Genomic DNA, 22,238 nt, shown 5'->3' with positions numbered 1-22,238 from the left:
ATGTAGAGATACTGTTGCACCAAGAATTATAGTGATATTAATATGTTATATTAATGAAGTAAATATATTGGTGATGTATCTGTTTCGCTAATTTGGATATCAGTTAGAAACATACAGTTCAAAGAGAACGATGCTTGTGGACGTTTCAGTCCTTAACGCAGGGTTATACATGACACACAATAAACACCGGCCCGCTGTGACCGAATTTACAACAAAGTTGGCGTTAGTTCTCGCATGAGCAAATTGTCTTGTTCTCTTTTATGCCAAGGTTTACGTTACATCTTCCGTCCTAGCCTACAGTACAAATTTCTCTCCATACGCTTAACGTTTGATCGTTCGCTAAGCGGCTCGGTTTCTATCGCTGCAGCGCGCGGGCAGGTGAGCCTTGTTTATGTCACTTGTATTAATGCACATGGGTACTTGAGTAATGGCCTCGAAGTAAAGATAGGTACCAGTCCTAATCGGGTCTGGCGTGACTATGCGGACCCAGTCTTAATGTAATGCTATAGTATCACGTACCGAAGCAGTTGCACTGCTTCTGTCAAGCGACGCGTATCAGCGATATTCCTGTTATGCGTGAGTCGAGTGGCCTTGAGCTACAGCATATCTAAGACAACCTTTTATCGACGCGCGCTTTTTCACAACTAAAAATTACTTATAAAGAATTTATCTAAGGTGTTCAGATGTCTCTGAGAATTCCGTAGGGTTGTCAGGCGTTCTAGGGTATGAAATTCGACTCGAATGAATTGTACCTGAGGTCGGCACATGAGTGATGACCTTTTATTACTGTGTGGTTGCGTCGAGGGTTATTTTGTGCTGGGGACCGACCATCTTTCAGCGTAGAGCAAGACGGGGTGTCATGGCGTGAACTGGGGTGCTCGTCGAGTATCGTCGTCTGAACGTTCCAACCGTGGGTGCAAAATAGTAAGAAAATGAGTGAGCCGGCATACTACAATCCAGGTTTTCTGCAAGGCGGATAAGCTCAGCACTACGGTGACGCGGCTATTGGCCCAGAAATGGGAAGAGGATATAGACGCAACAGAGCGTATGAGGCCTAGAGCATGCTACACGCCTGTGCGCTGCTAGTGTCCTTCCTACAATCGCTTTACCTTGCTAACGATATGTGTAATACAGTTCACATTCAAAGTGCGGCGTACTGCAACAAAACTGTCTCCCCTGCTAACGTACTGGCATGAAAGACGGGAGAATTTGTTGAAAAAATTGATCAAGGACACGCTCGCTCATGTGTTTTCTCTCCGCGAACAGCTCTCATTGTGACACTTTATCGTAAATCGTCTTAAGCTCCATAATCGACTTCGTGTGCGCGGACATTTACAAACAATAGGCGCGCAGAAAAGCTGACAAATGCTGCTAGTAATCGTGGTGCTTACACGGCTGCTAGTCTAGTCAGCCCCGTCTGCCATTTGGTGAGTCAAACGTCTAGGCAGTCTGAAAAGCAAAAAACTCGGACATGTCGCACGCACAATCATATTAGGGGCGAGTACAGAAGGCTCAGCGAGCTGAACAGCTACTGCTTGATCTTTGTTGCCTATATGGAGTATTGCTCCGCCGTGCCTGATGACCGAATGAGAGGCTGGTGGCCTCGCGGCTGATAGCTGTGGTGTGAGTTTCCTATGATGTCAGGAACATTAGGACGTCTGCGTCGGCAATGTAATTTACGCTCAGCAAGTATGAGTAAACTGTCATTATAGCTAGGCACCACGTCGAAATAAAAACATTTTTCTTATATGAAGTGGACGAGGTATGAAGGGGGGCGATTGACTACCGATTGAAAATATTGTAACTCTGAGACGAAGAACATAGGTTATTATTTTGCGGAGCATATTATAGCAAGGTAAAAGAAAAATAGGTAGCAAAACATAGACGGAGGGACGTGAGAACGAAAAGAGGCTATGTTAAAATGTGAGAGGGTGGTGTTATTGTACAGGAGTCCCTGACCCAATAAGAGCGGACTAACTCGTACACAGTGGCGTTACCAGGGGTAGCACGCTCGGCATGTATTAGGGACACGTATACGCAAATGTTTATACTTTTGCATGCCAATCTCACGCGGCTTCCAGCGAATATCAATCACGAATTCCTTCTCTAGACGGCGGCTCGCGTCCACGTGGGTGCTGCCAATAATGCTTCAACATGCAGGCACATAATTTATTTAAGAAAAGGTCTATGAGCGTGCGGACCAGATTGTACTGTTAAGAACGGAGGAGATATGCAGTAGTAAAGGCGTGGCCTGTAGTAAGGATGAGTAGAAACGTTTGTAGAATAGGTCCAGAGGAGCCTAACAATTGAGCGTCAGACATGAGCTGATTCAGTAGTTGGGTCGTGATTTGCCTGTTTTGGGGCAAACAACCCTGTCTTTTGCTAAAGCTCACGGTCATACTGACGAGTGACAAACTGGACGTGTTCAACGTTAGTCAACGCCGCAACGCTTCATCGTGTCCAGCAGTAACATTATAAGCGTGTGACTAGGCAAGGTCCGCGTGTTGCACCCTAACTGTGCGCGATCTGGGTGCAAGAGTTCTAAACACGGGCACGTCATAGTATTGTCGTACGGTGCCAATTCTACATGATGAACACTATGACATGGCGCCCAGCATGGGGTCTGGGAGCATCACCTCACGTAATGGAGCCAGAAAAGCTTGTGTGGCATAGATCCAATCTTGCCTCTAAAGGCGGTGTTGGGAATTTCAGTTGGGGGTCGGTGAGCCGTAGTCAGTAATAAAAGTATACTATGACGTAAATACGGCCTCTTTCATCTTAGTTAAATATTAAGATCAGTTACCGCAGAGCAATTGACCAGGCAGAATGTGAAACTTTATACTTTATGAAACCATTTCTAAGTTGAACTAAATAATATGAGAGTTTCTCATGTTATAGCTGTTATTTGCCGATAGGTCACTATTGGTTATAGGACAGTTACATATTGATACCCTAAGAGTTTATTAATAATAGTGATTATAATAGCTGTAAAGCAACACATCTGAATTAGAACAGCACTCAATTTTGTGTACTAGTATCAAATATATCGCCGGCTGGCCGTGTACAAGCTCAAAGTACGCGCGACCCCGTTTATTGAAATTATCTCCCATCAGAAAAAATATCTGAGGTTAGTTGGTGTATTACGAGTTATTTACACACCCAAAATTGAGTATAGTTGCTAAAGATGTTCTCAAACATACTAGCTGGTTTTCCATTGCGAGAATGAATTTCACTACGCAATATTGTTAATCAGACTGTTTAGACTACGTAATTTTCCATATTACCACCTAGATGAGAGCACTAAGTTACAACCTATTTCTATAGACCGGCCTCGCAGAGCAACCACCCCACGCTAATCCATCAGTGTTTCTCCTTTCCCTCTTGGCCACGTCCCTAATCCTCACTTATATTTTGACTAACCCGAGCGGCGTCCACGAAAAAGATATGCAGAGATGGACAACTATAAGTTGTATTGAAATAGGCTGTCTGCTCTCCTAAAGAAGCTATACCAATTGCTCTTAACTATGTCCTCATTGATAGAATTTCGTTAAGCGCAATGAATAGCAATAGTATGGCCGGGGCATATTTGAGATTTCTTCAATTCGGTCATAAAAAGAAAGGGTTGAGGAACTTGCTGCAAGCAATCAACGAAGCGGGCTAAACGACTGAACGAGTAAATTTGCGCTATTCTTATCGAGCTCATTCCATGACGATTAATGCGAATGACGTCGGGTAGTACGCCCTGGTAAAAAACTGAGTGACCGTCAAGACAATATTTTTAGGCCGTATTCTGTGGGCGCACACACAGCCGAGCCGTCGGCCGCTAGTCTTCCGCGGAGCAGCGCACAAGTCTAGGCGCGACGGTATGCGGAGATAGGCGGCGTAGGAAGATCACCATAGAAAGCTTCGGTGTCCCCTTGTGAGAGGGGGACTTGAAAGAGCAATCTCACGTTGTCACTCTGTCAATCCAACATGGGCAAGAAAGAACTTACGGGGAATGCACGGTCGAAATCCTGTTCATCTGTCATGGAGAGCGTCACAGTGGCGTCAAGTTTTGCTACCGCATCATAAAGATCCACTACAGGAACTGGTCGCTGTCATTTTAATTTGAGCGAGCTTCACACGTAATCGCGAGAGGCATCAGTCAAGAAGCCACCTGCGCAGCAAGAGAGCGAGAGGTGCTCCCAGCGAGGCAGTGGAAGGCTCATCAGGGCCACCAGCTAATCCATCTGGCAAGGCCTTGTCAACGGCTTCGGCAGCGCCTGACGAAAATCAATGGTCACGGCCGCTGGCCGTGCTAGGTGAGTGAGCTGCCACGGGAGCTTGACGCTGTTAATGACCACGAATAGAGTCCACCTGACTACCTTAGTAAGTTATCCGATCGTAGTAACAACTTACTAAGGTATAGAGGATCCATACCTATTAGTATAAATTAATAACACGTGTGAAACACCGCTCAGTGGTTGATTAAGTGTCCGATGTAAGTCAGATAGATGTTAGTCGGAAACAGGTTGATCCATTGTAATGCACCGCTGACGATTAGAGAGCTGCCTACAGTACATCGCATTAGTAAGTTGCCGCACTTCGTCTGCTATTCAGAAACCTCTCTCTGCCTCTCAAGTGCTGCCACTAGCTGAGTATCGTATGGACGTGCTCGTCGTTCAACCACCTCTCACTCTAGTCTGCGTACTTGAGGTAATTTGCCCTGTACCTACTCCTCTAATGCTGCTAACTTGAGCTAAGTTGGCCCCTTGTACACTCCTCTCTCTCTAGTCTAACTACCTGACTACGTGCCCCCCTGAACACTCTCCTAGTCTACCTACCTGATTAGGCAGACTAAACAGTAAGTCTGAACCATGATGCCACCTGCACTCTAACATAGCGGTGCGCTAAACCTGCGCCTAAGTCGACTAACGTAAAACTCTACTGACTGTACTAAAACAACAACGTAGCTTTTACTTTAGATACTACTCGTTTCAGTCGTTGATGAAAAAAGTTCGATCAATACATTGTATTTTAGCGTTTGTCACAGCAAGCAATTCAAATTGGTGGCTAGTTATGGCATTTTCAATTAGGGTTAACGATTGAGACCAGCTGTCTAAAAATCTGTCCGCCCTGTCTAATCATTCTCTCTTGAGTTGTCGCTATCACACGTGAGATTCCAGTGGGAAGACGTGTGCGTATGCTTTGCGTCAATGAACGACACTTGAGCGATTGGTTGTCTTGTACACTCGCAGGCACTCCGGGGTTGGAAGGTGTTGGCTCTCTCGATGCAAACTGTCAGCTGACGTGTACACCAGTGAGAACTAGTGGATGGACGCAGCATCCCAGGTTATTGTCTCGGGTGGCGAATCTGGTTTCGGAGGAAATAAATCATGTCGCGCGATTTTGGTCACTCATAGACCGTGAGTGTTTCTCGATTCTGTTCGTTCCGTGAGAGCGGTAGCGCCTAGCAAGAACCGTTTCTTCTTTCTTGGAGGATAAGCTACCTGTTCATCCGAGTCGAGGCGCAGGGCAAAAGCAGGTTTTGACCTCATTAGTGTACAGTCCTATGGCTACATTGCCCTACATGTGAAAAAAGTAGTTGTTGCTGAGTGGGCAGAATTGTTTCAACGGAAGGTCAGCTCAGATCTTGTTCAAGTGGGGCGCAGCGAATTTGCAAATTAGTCCGAGCGTGCTGCTATCTGTCGAGGCGTAGTTTGCGGCAGGATGAACGAGCTGATGGGAGGAGTGCGCATGTGTGTTCGCAAATGGATTAGATGGGGCGGTATTCTGGACTAGAAATTAAAAACAATACTGGATGAACACTGCGAACTACTAAGTAAGACCTTGTCTGACTTTGGTCAGAAAAGCGTGCGATGTGGTACGCTGGACCGTTCCACAAGAGAGTTTACGATTTCTATATCGAGCTCGCGTGCGATGATAGGAAAGGGTAAAATTACTCAATTTCGTCTGCTAATTATCGTTTAACAGTACGTTGGTTCAAAGAGACGCGATCTAAATTGTGCTGAGGCGAGAACTGCGGCGCCCAGGTGGGCTGCCTTACGGATAAAAGGCGACGGTCGCTCGTGGGCAGTGTTTAACCGTGTCAGAGGGTGGTTAGGTCCCGCTTGCTCGTTCTTGCACTGTGTCGGCAATTACCACACGCGTGCCGAGCGGAGACAGGGACGTCAAAGACGGCAGCTCGCGACAAGACGGAGACCCCGCAGTCAAACGGGGAGTATCCGCTGAGCCAGATGTCACTCCGCGGTAGCTGCACGGCCATTGAAAAGCCGGCGCAAATAGGGAGGAGTGAGTGTGTAGCTCGGAAGCAGAATTGTTGCGGTCGGAACGTGGGTATATTTTAAAGACCGGGTCTAATGATGGTATTCAACTGTGAGGTGCAGCCACATTGAACAAGAGTATATAGGACTGGCAAGTACGTTATTTTGAAAAGAGGGTGTAGTGTTTATGCGCAGTGGTAAATCAATAAAGCTTGGTGCCAACCGAGTGAAGTAATGCTACATACATACCGTCTACGTATATATAAAATACATCACTATCTAATAATAAAGAATAAATATATAATGATCTCAATTAGTCTTGGAGGGTTATCAAAAATAGGTCATCTTGGCTGAACAAAAGGGAATGAGACGGAGAGCCAAGGTCCGCTATAGAGCATTTAGAGGCTATGTGGCGCTAGCGTAGATGAGGCACAATGTCTTTCACTGGGAATATGAACTTGGAAGTAAACGCCAGCTTCTCCGTTGCGCATTCACGCTCCGGGCGGCTTTTTGACCACTGACGCACCGGGTAATTTGCAAACTCTGCGCCCCCTCTCGCCCAGCACGCGCATAACGGACACACAAACAACAGGCCGTTATGCGAAGAGGTGGCCTTTTTTAGGCGAGGCCAGTTTTGTTCTAAGTAAAAAATCGAGTACAGTGGTGCCATTCAGAGCACGTAAATATTTGTTTCCCTACGAATCCACATCCCACTTCTTGGCTGGAATGAACGAAAATATCTGTTGTATTTTGATCGGTGGTGGCAACGTTGGCACGATTGCGTCTCCTGGCACCACCGATCCTACTCTCCTCTCTGTGGCACCCTCTTTTCGCACCTGCACGCCGCGACCAACCACACACGCTTAGGTGGGTAGTAGCACATACGCACGCATGCACACAGTACACTAATCACACATTCAACGCGCGCACTCACAGACTGTGACCCACGCGCGCACGCACGACACTACACACACACACACAACCACACACACACACACACACCACACACCGGCGTTCGCAACCCGCGGGGGCGGGCACCACGCACACGAAACACCACGCACGACGCAACACATACGACGTAAACACAAACGTAACATCACATACATAATACAGCCGGCGCGCGGACGCGGGCGGTGGCTGTACATGTGTCACTTAAATCCAGTAACTGCAGGACGAAAATGGTTAAGAATAGAATAGCTCGTCGCATTAACGGCAACCGTAGCCCGACATTGATTTAATGGGCAATGTTCCGGACGCATGCGTAGAGTAACTGGCACCATTGTATATGTTAATAAGTATCATAATGCCATTAACAGGGGATCCAGACGCGGTATTAAAAGTTTGTCCAATATATAGGAGTTCGACCACATAACGTAGTCCGTTAGTCCCGCGAGACTAGTAAATAAAATAAGAAGGCACTAGTAAATACGCCGCACCACGAAAAACCAACCGCCAGCCCACAGCCACACAAACACACACCGCGCAAGCCCGTCTAGTCCTGGCGGACTAGTTATTTTCCCCGTCGGCTTGGCACACGTTCCAATTTACCCATCTTCCCATCGATTTTACACTATAGTAACCCGAGCGGCCCCAGCAATATGCCTCTGAAGCCAAAGATCGCAAAGATGCTATATAATAAGCTGATTCGCCAATCGACAAGTTTTCCAGCTTAGATGCACCTAGTACAAGGCAGGTAATTAGCGGAACAGCACGAATCATTAACCATCAAGACCTTAACGCCTAGATCAACAGTCTGGCGAGCCGGGCGATTATAATGCTCGCGCGAGGAGGCGCGCGGGGCAGGTCGAACCCACCACCACGGGGCGCTCACAGGCTGTCTCGCCCATAAGATGACGTCAGCTGAGAACTAAAATGCGTCCATGTTGTGATTGGTCGTTTCAAGAAACGAGGAGGAGGATTGTATCCATACCTAAATGAGATCTGGAATTAACCCCAACGAGTTAGCCAGTTGCCGGCGTGACGCGATGTGCATCGAGTCCCCTGCAGTGGCGCTGCCTCGCGGCGGCCTGCTGCTCCAGACGGCTGGTGGCGCGAGTCCTAGGAAGTACTGCTCTGATTTCCGACGGTTGCTAGCGGCGTGGCAGATGTACCGGGCAGTGATATCCAGTTCTGAGGCGACCTTACCAAAGGAAGGTTCTGGGTATTACATATACTACAAGAGGCAAGCGAAAGTTCGCTGGAGCTATGAGGCCAGTCTCGTCGCGAGCAGGAGGACGGGGGGACCGAAGACGAAAGTTTTTCAGTCTTTACCTGGTATGTTGAATTTAGCTTGGAGATGGCTTTCTAGGTGATATAATTCGAACCGTACATCTGTGAATATGTCATCTTTTTTCCTTGGCTGTGACCCGGCGCCTGCATCGTTTTCGCTGTAATAAAGGAGGAACACGCATAATATTTTTCGCACTCTTTGTCGCGTTGGCTTTGTTCTGTTTGCGTCGTTCGATGAGTGTAGTACATATGGGCGTGCGCATAGAGACGGCGCACCCTTAAAAATGTAATTCCGGCATGATCCGCAAACTGTCTAATCCCTCGAGATTTATAGGAGGCATAGCCTAGTCTTAAACTTGGCTATCTCCGAAGCTTACATGCCTCATCCCGGGCTCCACTCCTGTTCCTCTCGTCCGACCCCACCTAAAAATTTACCTCCTCCGGCACTAATCGACTTACACCTCCCAGCGTTACGTCTTGCTCTCACCGCCAAAGTGTTGGAACTGTGCGAGCCCCCGGTCATTTCAAAATGGGTCCTGGTACCTCTCAGTCTATATGCACATGATTGATAGCATGGCGTCCTGTGTCATTCTAATTCGTTATATCCACAATGGAAAATCGAATTTCGGGTAAAACTAATCTATTTAGTTGTTCGGTGGGTCACGGTCTTTGAAGGGTGGATTAGAGGAGTTTAATAATGCAGAGTGTTATTAATACAATATGAGCGCATTAACTGGCAAAATTATTTTTTCATCGCGAATGAGTTCATTATACTATATTATAATAGGAGCGAAAAAGAGTCAGTATTATTTCCAATTATATTATCGATATATTGCGCGTGGGATACACGTATCCGACTATAGCTAAAGGTCTCGCCACAATAGGAGCTATAGGGTCAGCCAAGAAAGTCGACGTAGTCAAATTGCAGCATATAAATTCTATAGTTTCTTGTACATTACCGAGGCGCGGCGCGGCTGTTTAATGGTCAGCGTACGCATGTCGCGGGAGTTGATGAGGCTGATGTCGAGATCTCTCACACAAAGCTTGCGCCCTTGGGTGTTGACCTTTCCTAAAGCGCCCCTCCTAAAGCCGGTCGTCGCAACTAAACGTCACTAACACACCGCGCCTTCCCTTACCTAAATGCAATAATCATTTCAAATAAATATACCATAAGCGGTCACTACGCAAGCGATGTTTCGTGCTCGTCTCTTGAGAATGCAATTAGTGCGAAATCTTAAGTGTCAAGTCTTGGCAGTGCAGCCTTGATCCTTGCAGTGACAGACTTGCAGTCATACACTCATATGAGTACAGTCTTGTCGGGTTATTTACATTAACTATAATATATAGTGAACGGGGAAGTTGTACTTGGCAAGTAGTTGCTAGTGTAACCAGCAGCTTGCTGTAGTACTGAATCCATATGACCTGATATAGTACTAAGGTTAGTAAGCTAGTACAGGTGGTCTGGGACCATCGACCGGTAAATTAACCCACTATTACAACTACATTTCATAAACTGGCGGCATGTAATACACAGAAATGATAAGACCGCTGAGGCTGAGTGTTCGCAAATTATATTTATTATACAGGTTATTTTTACTGCTATAGCCTAAGAGTTCTAACATATAATACGAAATGTATTGGGCGATGTATGTGTTTGTGGCGCGTTTCGCTGCAGTGTTACTTGCTACGTGTTCTCGCTTAGCTTAGTCACTCCTTGCGAAGACGATGGTAATCGAGGTGGGAAGCGAGTCGCCAGTCTATTAGCCTTTGTCACTTGCAGGACGCCATATTCCATTACTGGGGCAGCAAGGTTACGAGGAACGCGTGAGAATTACATAACCGCCTCCAGTCTTTCTGGTGATTTCGCATCAGCAACAGCATCGTTACGAAAAAGATTAAATTATGTTTTTATAAGCAAATGGAACACTGTTCGCGTCCCATATGTACTACCCTCTGTGTCCCCGCACTAAAATTGCGGACTGTTCGCTGGCAGCTATGGATTGCGTAAGCGCCGGCCAATTCATTCGCCGCAGCGATCCATAGCATGCCTAGCGGCTGGCAACTAACTGTTCCGTAGGATGCGTTCCGGCGGTGCGCAGTGCCTTGCCGCGAGGGAAACTGTGCGCAATGATTCTGCGCGTGTAAGCGCTTCGGATAAAATCCTCCTTTCGGCAACGCTTCTCTAGTATCCCGTCTCATCTGGACCCTATGACAGTACAAACATTGTTAAACAATGTAGCCACGAACCAGTCTACTGATCGATCGCTTGACAGTAGCTGTTGACATAGAACAAACGGTCTGATTGTATAAATGACACAACTAATCAGTTATACGCTCTCATAGCGAGGTATTTACATTGCAACCACATCGCATGCATGTGCGTGTTTTACTTGAAGCAGTCTATACAAATAGTTATCTATAGTATAATAGTAGTGATACAAGTAGTGAAGCATAGTAGTAGGTACATCCTTATCCAATACTAACATCAAGGTTGTTATGTGGAAGTATTTGGACGGAGCTCGTCCTCCACCTCCCAAACGTAAGTCGCCGGAGGAGAAATTAGATGGCCAGCGTGTATATGATAAGACCAAAAGGATGCGTACGTTCCAGCCAGCGTGGAAATCGTCATACCCGTGGCTAGAGTATGACCCGGCCAAGGGTATGACCTGTGGTGCAGGCTGTATGTCTGGTAGTTTTTTCACTGGCACTACAAACTATCGTTTGGAAACTGTTAAAGCGCATGATGCTTCCGATGGGCACATAAAGATCATAGCAAAAAAAAATGCAAGGACCATGCCTGTTCACTAAGCAGTGGGGGCAAAAACATCAAAATGATCAAAAAAATTATCAAGGCCATAATAGCAAAACTGAATATCCTAATTAGAAATGCACATGCTATTGGAAAAAACGGCAGGCCCTACACCGATTACGGCAAGCTGTGCCAGCTTGACAAGGCCAAGGGGTTAGGCCAAACAAAAAAATAGGTGTGTTTCCTATTGCATCGAAAACAAAAGTAGGGTAGGTAGGTAGGGATTTTTTTTTATTATTATTTTTTTTTTTATTCTTCGGTTCCTAATATCCCTCTGATGCATGCTATAAAGTGGTGTATAGGTAGGGATAAGTTAGTAAGCAAGTACAGAACGTGTTTGTAGTGAAAAATCTCAAGTTTTGTCTGTCAGATTGCAAATTTAAAAAAAAAATGTATAAATTTTTTTATTTTTTTTTAAGTTTAGGGTCGGCCCTAATAATCTAGGGACGGTTGGTCGACCGGAAACACACCTATTTTTTTGTTTGGCCTTAGCAGGGTTCTCCAAGAGCACTTATAGCCTGGCGGCCCGCCAGGCTATCGTCGAGCCCCGCCATCTTGAAATGCACCCGCCACTCTAAATATCTTAGCCGCCATGCTAAAATTAGCTAAAAAATGCTAAAACTAGGACCGTAAAGGGCAGCCCCGCCATGCTATAATGAAAAAGCTTGGAGAACCCTGGTTAGATGTCGGCAGCACTTACCTCACCGGCAAGGCCTGCCAGAGGTTCATTACGGCGATAGCCGATACAAGGCGCTGGGAACAGTTTGGAGCTATAAATGAGGTCAAATTCCTTGCTGTGATAAGTGACGGATCCACAGATTCCTCATCAAAGGAGGCCGAAATTTTATTTTCGAATTAAAATTTAATTTAATTTAAATTTTAATCTTATGATCCATATCAAAGTTACGTATATTTTTTACAATTGAATGTCTTTTACAAAACCTTTCTGGGGGACACCCCTTGTTCCCTGGGGGAGACCCTCTGTACCCCCTAGAAAAAGGTGGGCTCCACCCTCCTACCACCACAATGCTCATTGATCAGCACCTAGTAAGAGTCCTTTGGCAGGACTAGTAGAATCTTGGAAGGACTAGTACATTTTTAGCTCACCTTGACATCGTCAAGCTGAGCTATTGCCATGGGTCGTCGTCCGTCGTACGTCCGTTTGTTTGTCCGTCCGTCCGTCCGTCAACATTTGGCTACGGTCAACGATAACTCAGGAACAGGTTGACCCACATGTTTGAAATTGGGTATAGTTGTCACTGCTATGCTCCCATATTAAACGTCCTATTTTGGAGCACGCCAGTCAACGTACTTTCCAGCCACGGCAATTTTTTGGCAAAAATGGGAATTGCCATTAGTCAGTTCAGGTTCAACGGGTTTTGATATTAAAAAAAAAGAAGCAAATTAGGTAGGGTATAATATGCTATATAATTGCCAAATAGACACAAACAGTCTGTGGTGTCACACTCGTCTGGTTTGTTGTACAAGATTTCATTGACAATATCTTTAATGCAAAATTGGTATTTCCTCTCCACCCCGCCGATAAAACGTCTATATTAGAGTAGAGTTTTACAAAACATGTCGGAACGCAGCATAACCTATTTATTTCAAACGCCATTGCTACAAAGCGGGTATAGCGCCATCTACGGTCACAAATTGTGATTTATTTTGGTTTATAAATTATTATTGCGATATACAGATGGCAATCGTTTCTATAATGTACGTTGATGGTTGCTCAATTAAAACTGACTTCTTCTTACTCACTCATTTGTGTCCTTTTTTGTGGTGAGCTACAGTGTCATTGACACTTTCATTACATGATAGAATCCAAACTTTTTATTGATTAAATCCATTAGGTTTGACCTCATTTAGTGTAGATAAGTATATGTTTATAGAGTATTAAGGTACATACTAAAGTGCATTTGTATTGATTTTCTCTTAGATCTGAAATTTTCTTGGTTTGTATTTTACGGTCCTTCTGTTGTGAGATATAACACCTCACTCACACCACACCTCACTCACACCACACCTCACTCACACCACACCTCACTCACACCACACCTCACTCACATCTCACATTACCGAGAGTGACAACGACACACATGGTGACAACAAAACACCTAAAGCTGGCGTGCGGCGCTAGCTTACGTGTATCGGCGTGAACCGTGGATACGCATCCCTGAAGTCCTTCAGACGAACCCTCCTCCTCAGTTCACTCGGCTTCCCCGACTCACTAAACATCTACGAATCAAAGAGCAAAGATGAGAAAAACATCGACAATCAGGTTAACATTTAAAACCCTAATCCAAGGACGTCAACCATCTCTATATATTACGGAGTAATATTGATATTGCGTACAATTTAATATGGTGTGAGTGAGGTGTGATGTGAGTGAGGTGTGGTGTGAGTGAGGTGTGGTGTGAGTGAGTGAGGTGTGGTGTGAGTGAGGTGTGGTGTGTTGTCCATGGGTTATAAGCTGACGTTTTACATCCGATCATGATGGCTTCAAGTGTTCTCTGGCAGGAAACGTCATTCTAGTTTCCACGAAAAATGTGAATGTGTAACAGCAATGTGGCCATTCCACTGGACACACGCACATTCCACTGGACACACGCACATTCCACTGGACACACGCACATTCCACTGGACACACGCACATTCCACTGGACACATGCACATTACGTTATGTGACAAATACCGAGAACATTGTATTTATTTCTCAATTCTACACGCATACCTTGTATTCTGCGCATACGCGTGATGCGCACGTGTTTAAGTCAACGTGGTTCTCTAATCTTGTTCTTCCAGCAAATCAATGTGTCTGAGCGTGAGATGGAGTGCTGGTTAGACCTTAGACCTTTCATGAACATTGCTCCGTATGCTGTCTCTCAGGTAACAGCCCTTGTCCTTCTAGTCCCTCTTAGTCAGGTCCCTTAGCTTCATGATCGTTACAGAGCTGACAAAAGCTTCAAACTTGGCACAGTTGTAGCTTATGGTAGTACTATATATATTAGAGGGGGTGCCCAATGTAGATATTCCTTAGAAGTGAATTACAGATGATTTAATGTTCGAACCGCGCCTGCCTGTACTGCCTGTACTGGCGCATTGTATACAGCTGTTAACCCCCCCCCCCCGCGCATACGCTATTGCGTTATAGGCGGCATTAACTCACATATCTCGCGAACGAATTGAGCTACATTTCTAGAAATTTAGATACATATAAACATATGTCTTAGCTATAATCCTCGTGAATTTTGAGTTTATTGAATCACGAATAGTTAAATTAATTACCAAAAATATGCGCACGGTATCGCTCATAGGCTAATATAATTATATGCGCGGCTATGGCCCGTAGGATAGTGTACTAACTCTAATATCTCGCGAAGGATTTGAGCAATTTTTTGATTTGATTTTGATTTTTTGCATTTCTAAAATTCTAGGTACCTATAGACACATATCTTAGCTATACTCTCTGTGAATATTGAGTTTATTGACGCACGATTAGTCAATATATTAGCAAATATATGCGCGCGGAAGTGAATTACAGATGATTAAATGTTCGAACCACCCGACTCTGAACCCCCCTACCGCGCCCGCCTGTACTGTGTGTGCATGCCTTACCACCGGTACCCACCTCTAGCGCGACACTACACGCACGCGTGTTCTCTTTTCTCTGACAGGAGGCGTCGCTGCCGAAGATATTTCGGTTGTTCCGAGCTCTCGGCCTCCGCCATGTTGTTGTGCTGAACGGCAGACACCAGGTACGTCTACCACCAGGTGGCGCTAGGGGACAGGATGATACATTCTTCTTCTTCATCTTTTTCGTTTTCCTCTTCCTTAACTTAGTAGACTTTTTAACTCGGGTACACCCAGAGTGGTGTCTTCAAGCTTTTGCCTCGGTAAATGAAATAAAATAAACCTTAAATTCGTTAATCCTCTAATAGTGAATATAAAAACTGCTTCTGCTCCTGCTATTAAAGTTTACATTGGTTGCTGCACGTCTTCTGCTGCCTTGAAGCGCCCGCATGAAAAAACAACAAAAAATAAATAAAGCGGATCAATAGATGGCGCCACCATCACGTTTTACTGAGACCGCGTCTGCCGTATGTTGCAGGTGATCGGCATAGTTACGAGGAAGGACCTCGCTCGCTACCGCGTGTCGCACCACGGCGGCGGCATGGGGCTGGAAGAACTGCACATCACCGATCGATGATCAAACCGCTCGCTTGTACGCACGCTTGCGGATAAATCAAAACTCTCGCTCAAGATCTGATTCATTCGAAGTCGGTTCCCCGTTCTGTGATACGTGTGTAAACGCGCGTAGCGACGCGTTGCGGGGCTCCCCCCGCGACGAGTTCTGCGATTCTCTACATATTGCGACGAGTAATCATTCCTACGTGGGTGTGTATGTTGATAAGCTGTGAAAGCTCTCTGCGTATCGTAGTGCGTCATGTCATGTCGTGGTGTGTCATGTCGTGGTGTGTCATGTCGTGGTGCGTCATGTCGTAGTGCGTCATGTCATGTCGTAGTGCGTCATGTCATGTCGTGGTGTGTCATGTCGTGGTGTGTCATGTCGTGGTGTGTCATGTCGTGGTGTGTCATGTCGTGGTGTGTCATGTCGTAGTGCGTCATGTCATGTCGTGGTGCGTCATGTCATGGTGTGATGTGGCAGGCACACATGAGTGTGCGTGGCTGCCTGTCTTCACTGCTCACTGTTACGTAACTGAGCTATGTACATCCTGCAACCTACCGCAGCAGGTCGCGTACTACGCGGTTATTCTCACGTGTAACACCTTTGAATACCTCTCTAATAGAACTAAATATCACTTGTGATACTAGCATCCTTGCCCATCGATCAGCAGAAGTCTGCGGATACATATCATTGAGATCTCTGCTGTAGTAATTCCGGTGACATCACAGAATATATAGATGGTACAGTGGCAAACCTGCAGTTACACGAGTTACTGTAAATTTCAAGTAAGTGCTTAAATGTTTTCTCGTTATTGTTGAATCATGAAGGACAGTTTACTATTACAAAGTCACAAACACCTATTGTTGTTTGGAATGATATGTAACGAGTATTGCCATTATACAATTGGGTTTTGTTATAACCTATATTGTATTGTTATAGCTCTAGGTCAAATAATTGCCACTGATGTAAGGTCATTAATTACAACTACGCCGAGTTCCGTATGTATTTGTATTTGAAAGTTAACACTATCTGCATTTATACGTGCGCGCGCACACACACGTGCGTGCGTGCGTGCGTTCGTGCGTTCGTGCGTGCGTGCGTGCGTGCGTGCGTGCGTGTGTTCTCATGTCTACTATAGCAAGCAACATGTACTCTCATACATGTATAAATATTATATTTATGATTTATATACTGGACAACCAGTTGGTGATTTTGTGCTACTACTGTATCATGCTGCGTTCGACGCTGGTTGAAGGTGCTTTGTACTGCGACGCCTTCAACCAGCGTCGCAGTACAAAGCACCTTCAACCAGTGCTTTGTACTGCGACGCTGGTTGAAGGTGCTTTGTACTGCGACGCTGGTTGAAGGTGCTTTGTACTGCGACGCTGGTTGAAGGTGCTTTGTACTGCGACGCTGGTTGAAGGTGCTTTGTACTGCGACGTGCAGACGTGTCAGACGTAGATTTATAAACGTGAATGGTAACCACATTTGTTACAAGCTGTAGGTGCGTGTGTGTAGGTACGTAGGTGTGTAGGTATGAATGTGTGTAGGTGCGTAGGTACGTGTGTATGTAGGTGCGTGTGTGTAGGTGCGTGTGTATGTAGGTACGTATGTGTGTAGGTATGATTAGTAGACAATGGAGAAAATACCTAACTGAACATTGTATGAAAGCGATGGCATTTGTGTCGGTGTAACTACTATTACTTTCATAATTTTTATAATAATTCTGTGATTCTACGTAACACGATAATGTCCTTGTATCACGTAACAACTTTCCTTTATTTGCATATATCACCCGCGCACTGTCACGACTTGTTCTATTATCACAGACTATACAACAACAATTTCTACAGGATCATCCCATGGGATAGCTTAACCTAGTATCACAACGAAGTTCACATGCGTGAGTAACTGAAGATTATCTGCTAAGCGTACGTGTGACAATACTAAGGCGTACAGCTTTGATACAATAGTGTCTACATTCACAGCTTAACAGGTGAGCACTCCCAGATTCACTAACAACAGGGTAAGTCTACAACATGCACTCATACATGTATAAGTACATGTACATCACAATCAACCATCTACAGGCTTGATGCAGCCGCAGGCCCCCAGGCGCTACTACAGAACCATCTACAGATCCACTTGAATGGCCGTCGTAGACGCCTAGAAGGCAAGCCCAATGCCACTTACTATACTCAAGAGTAGATAAATAATACCTGCCCTGGCATGGTAGGTGCAACGGCTTGTACTCTACGACTAGTCCAATGTCCTGAGCAGCACTCTTGTTTCAGCATGGCAGAGCCATCATTGGGGGAGCGTTTGGCATTGATTGAAGATGCCAGCAGAAGCATGCACTCTTGTTTCAGCATGGCGAGGCCATCACTCGGGGAGCGTTATTCACAGACTAGGGATGCCAGCAGAAGCATGCACTCTTGTTTCAGCATGGCGCGGCCATCACTCGGGCAGCGTTATTCACAGACTAAGGATGCCAGCAGAAGCATGCACTCTTGTTTCAGCATGGCGAGGCCATCACTCGGGCAGCGTTTTGTACGGGTTGAAGATGCCAGCAGAAGCATGCACTCTTCTTTCAGCATGGCGCGGCCATCACTCGGGCAGCGTTTTGTACAGGATGGGGCTGCCAGCAGAAGCATGCACTCTTGTTTCAGCATGGCGTGGCCATCACTCGGGCAGCGTTTTGTACGGGTTGAGGCTGCCAGCAGAAGCATGCACTCTTGTTTCAGCATGGCGCGGCCATCACTCGGGCAGCGTTTTGTACGGGTTGAGGATGCCGTTGGGATCCATCAATGTCTTGAACCGCTTCATCCAGGCGACCGCCGACGCAGCCTTGCTGTAGTGAATGAAATCTCGCTTCTTAAACCCGAGCCCATGCTCCGCGCTGATGCTACCGTGGCGCCCCCTCACCCACTCGAACACGTACGGCTCGATGCGGTGACCCACGTCGGCGTCGTACTGACGCGTCGTCACGTTCAGGTGCACGTTGCCGTCGCCGACGTGACCGTAACCATAGCAACCGAGCACGGCGGCGCCCGCCAGGTGGCGCCTCATGTCGACGACGATGTCGTAGAAATGACGCGTCGGCAGTGAGACGTCGTACTTGTACGTGTAGCCTTCCCGTAGCAACGCCTCCGCGACGCGCTCACGCAGCGCCCACAGATCCTGATTAACGCACGAGGAATAATTACGATTATGATTAAAACATTAATTGACTGTAATTGTAATAAACCGAACCAATTCATCATCGCGTATATGTTCAAAAGTGCCGTATGTGCTCACACGCACGCACGCACTCGCGCACTCGCACACGTACACGCACTCGCACACGCACACGCACAGACGCACGCACGCACGCACTCGCACACGCACAGACACACGCACGCACGCACTCGCACACACACACACGCACGCACACACACACACACTATACCCTGCTTCTCCTGCTCACCTTCTGCTGGGTAATACCCTGAGCGACAGTGCCATCGCACACGCTCCCCTCCTCCATGACGCTGTCTAGGAACGCTGTCAGCTTCTCTTCGTCGTGACCTGCGTGTGACCCCGACGTCTCGATGAGACAGTAGAACTCTCCGCTCGAGAGAGGATTCCTGTCAAACGCCGGAAAGTTGCAGATAGATTTAGACGCACTGCAGATGTTATATACCTCTACCACCATATATACACACACAGAGGAACCCGATAACATTACAATGCATTTTCTGTACGGGTATCAGTTTTAATGGATAGCCTGACCTATAAAATTGAATTAACTGATAGCCTGACACAATTACATGAATTGACGGCCATCTTGAACGCAATCTTAAATTTCACCTATCCTTCCCATGATTCAGAATGTCTACCCAAGTTTTTTTTACTCCCAGGGGTGTCCCCAACATGAATCGAGCGTCAAACTGCGGGGACATATAAATGCACACAGGACTTCCCCCAGCTGATAGACTATAGTGAAGTGAAACCATGTACAGTCAAACCTGTGTTCGCTGACACGTCCATAAAAAAGACACCACCCATCTATAAAGGACAGTTTTCTGTTTTTTCCCTTCAGTGGCAGTTATACAGTAGGTGCGTTCACACTGGCGCGAATTAGCGGGCTGCAAAACTCTTGTAGCTCGCTCGAAAAACTGAGCTTTTTACAAGTGTGAACGCAATTAGCTCACTAAATCGCACTCCAAATAGCCCGCTCCTAAGACCACTTCTGACTGCGCTAATTTGGAATCAGCTCACTTATTTGCACCGCGGCGTGATATTTGCACCGCGGCGATTAGCGAGATATTCGCCTGTGTGAACAACGACACAAATAGCTCACTATTATCTCCGATATTAGCGGGCTGAGCAGCGCGGTTTTTCTTGGGTGTGAACGCGCCTAGTGAAACCATCTCTACAGAATGAACACCTTTGTGTAACGGACGCTTTCTGTGTTTCCCTTAAGTGATGCTTAATGGCTTATATGCGGGGTTAACTGTATAATCTTAATATTCACTTGTACAATGGACGTAACCTTTGCCATGATCTGTACAATGACCATGATGCAAACCACAATAACATCAATCGTTGCATCATGATCTAACGGATCCCTCGACCCTGATATGTGATTGTTAATACTAACGAGAACACCTACGCTACCACGCATGCATGCACGCACATGCAAGCACGCATGCACGCACTCCTGCACACATGCACGAACGCACGCGCGCACGCACACACATCACGCACGCACACCTGAGGTGCAGGTACTTTTCCACGGCCATCATGGAAGCACTGTCAATCAGCTCGAAGGCAGACAGTATCTCACTGAGCATAGCCTTGCCCTTCTGCAGTGTCTTTAGCACATCTGCAAAGCTGTTACAGGCTGAAAGGAGAAACAAGAGTAGTCCTGAACTTGCATGCCAATTGCAGACCGAAGGAGAAAGGGTGGCACCAAAATATCTGTAGTGAAGACACTGAAGGGATTTAAATGGATAGAGAGATAAACTGGAGCGAGCATGTTAAATATGCAAACTAAATTTATTGAATCTACATTTTATTCAAATTTCTAAGAGGACAATAAAAGACACTATACTTGAAGAGTGATAATATTGTTAATTTTACATGCAGGTGAAAATACTAAGAGCTCGTCTTATTCGAACATCTACTGCCGGCAGTTCTATGCTGACGCTAACAGCCAAGACGAACAATTACCCAACAATGCCACGTTGACTGCCGCCGGTCTGCTGGGACACAAGATGGCCACCTTGGTGACCACGCCCAGCGTTCCCTCTGAGCCAATCAGCAGCTGCTTGAGGTCGTATCCCGTGTTGTCCTTCCTCATCCCTGACATGCAGTCCAGCACCTCTCCACTCGCTAGCACCTATCCACACGCGCGCGCGAGAGACAGAGCGCTGTCAGGGTTGCAGAAACAGCTTTTCCAAACTTCCCCCACCATTGGCCAAAGCACATAGCAAATGGTTTAACTGCTCACAAAATTACGATTGAATAAAGAAATTGCAGTGTCGTGTCGTAAAATGTTTTCGTACACCTCTTTTCCCATGCCCATCTCCTGTTTATGCCTTGCTTAGCACATACAATACAGTGAACAGTGGCTATAGTTTTTTAATTAGTGGCTAAAAAATAACTTTTGTGGCTCAAGTCTTGGCTCAAACTTTAAAACATCCAGAGGGAGCCCTGGAATGCATTCACCCCCCAACACTCACGGCTTCTAGGCCAAGCACGCTCCCATGTAGCGATCCGTATCGGATCAGACGCAGGCCACCAGCGGACGTCGACACGTTGCCACCGATGTGACAGCTTGCTTTCGCTCCGAGGTCTAGCGGCATCGCGAGTCCGCGCTCCGCGACGTGGTCATCCAACGTCTCCAGGATGCAGCCTGCCTGACACGTGACAACACCTGCGGAAGGGGAGCGCGTGCGGGGGTGGTGAGTGTGTCTGTATGTGTACGCGCATGCACATAGAGAGAGAGGGGGAGGAGAGAGAGACAGATGTTGCATATATGTTCATTGAGTTAGATCATCAAATTACACATGGAAGTTTGGAAGAATTGCAGTCGAGTGTTTGAATAAATACTTCTCAATCTCCCCTCCCCCCACACTCCACCTCACACACCGATCGCCCGGGTTATGCTGCACCGCTCACCTGATATCTCATCGAGGTCTAGAATCTTATTCATGAGCGCAGTGCTAAGCACGACCTCATCAAACACAGGAACGCTGCCTCCGACCAGGCCCGTGTTCCCGCCCTGCGGAACCACCGCCAGATGGCGCTTATCGCAGTGTGCCATGATGCGCGAAACGTCGTCGGTCGTCTTCGGTTTCAACACGAGGGAACTCGCACCTGTAATGCAATACAGAACTCACACATGTAATGCAATACAGAACTCGCACCTGTAATGCAATACAGAACTCACACCTGTAATGCAACACAGAACTCGCACCTGTAATGCAGTACAGAACTCGCACATGTAATGCAATACAGAACTCGCACCTGTAATGCAATACAGAACTCGCACCTGTAATGCAATACAGAACTCGCACCTGTAATGCAATACAGAACTCACACATGTAATGCTATACAGAACTCGCACCTGTAATGCAATACAGAACTCGCACCGGTAATGCAATACAGAACTCACACATGTAATGCAATACAGACCTCGCGCCGGTAATGCAATACAGAACTCACACATGTAATGCAATACAGACCTCGCGCCGGTAATGCA

General features: G+C 46.5%; 2 protein-coding genes across 2 annotated transcripts in view; one reads left to right on the top strand and one right to left on the bottom strand.

Annotated features, from left to right (window-relative positions):
• LOC106805116 (ribonuclease P protein subunit p21-like) overlaps positions 1-22,238 on the top strand; it is a 33,080-nt gene that overhangs the window by 1,894 nt on the left and 8,948 nt on the right. The gene's annotated exons all lie outside the window — the stretch shown is intronic.
• The window catches only part of LOC106805104 (D-2-hydroxyglutarate dehydrogenase, mitochondrial-like), a 5,635-nt gene continuing 640 nt past the window's right edge, over positions 17,244-22,238 (bottom strand). The window contains exons 2-8 of the mRNA XM_014806583.1: positions 22,004-22,053; positions 21,656-21,853; positions 21,217-21,410; positions 20,705-20,873; positions 20,246-20,375; positions 18,960-19,116; positions 17,244-18,673 (exon numbers count right to left, since the gene is read on the bottom strand). Of these exons, the coding sequence (XP_014662069.1) occupies positions 18,251-18,673; positions 18,960-19,116; positions 20,246-20,375; positions 20,705-20,873; positions 21,217-21,410; positions 21,656-21,853; positions 22,004-22,053 (1,321 nt within the window). The 3' untranslated portion in view covers positions 17,244-18,250. The remainder of the gene's footprint in view (positions 18,674-18,959; positions 19,117-20,245; positions 20,376-20,704; positions 20,874-21,216; positions 21,411-21,655; positions 21,854-22,003; positions 22,054-22,238) is intronic.

The sequence above is a fragment of the Priapulus caudatus genome, unplaced genomic scaffold (assembly GCF_000485595.1).
Source record: "Priapulus caudatus unplaced genomic scaffold, Priapulus_caudatus-5.0.1 Scaffold100, whole genome shotgun sequence".
Classification (NCBI taxonomy): Eukaryota; Metazoa; Priapulida; class Priapulimorpha; order Priapulimorphida; family Priapulidae; genus Priapulus; species Priapulus caudatus.
Note: the sequence above shows the minus strand (reverse complement) of the source record. Positions and strands in the feature narration are given on the sequence as shown.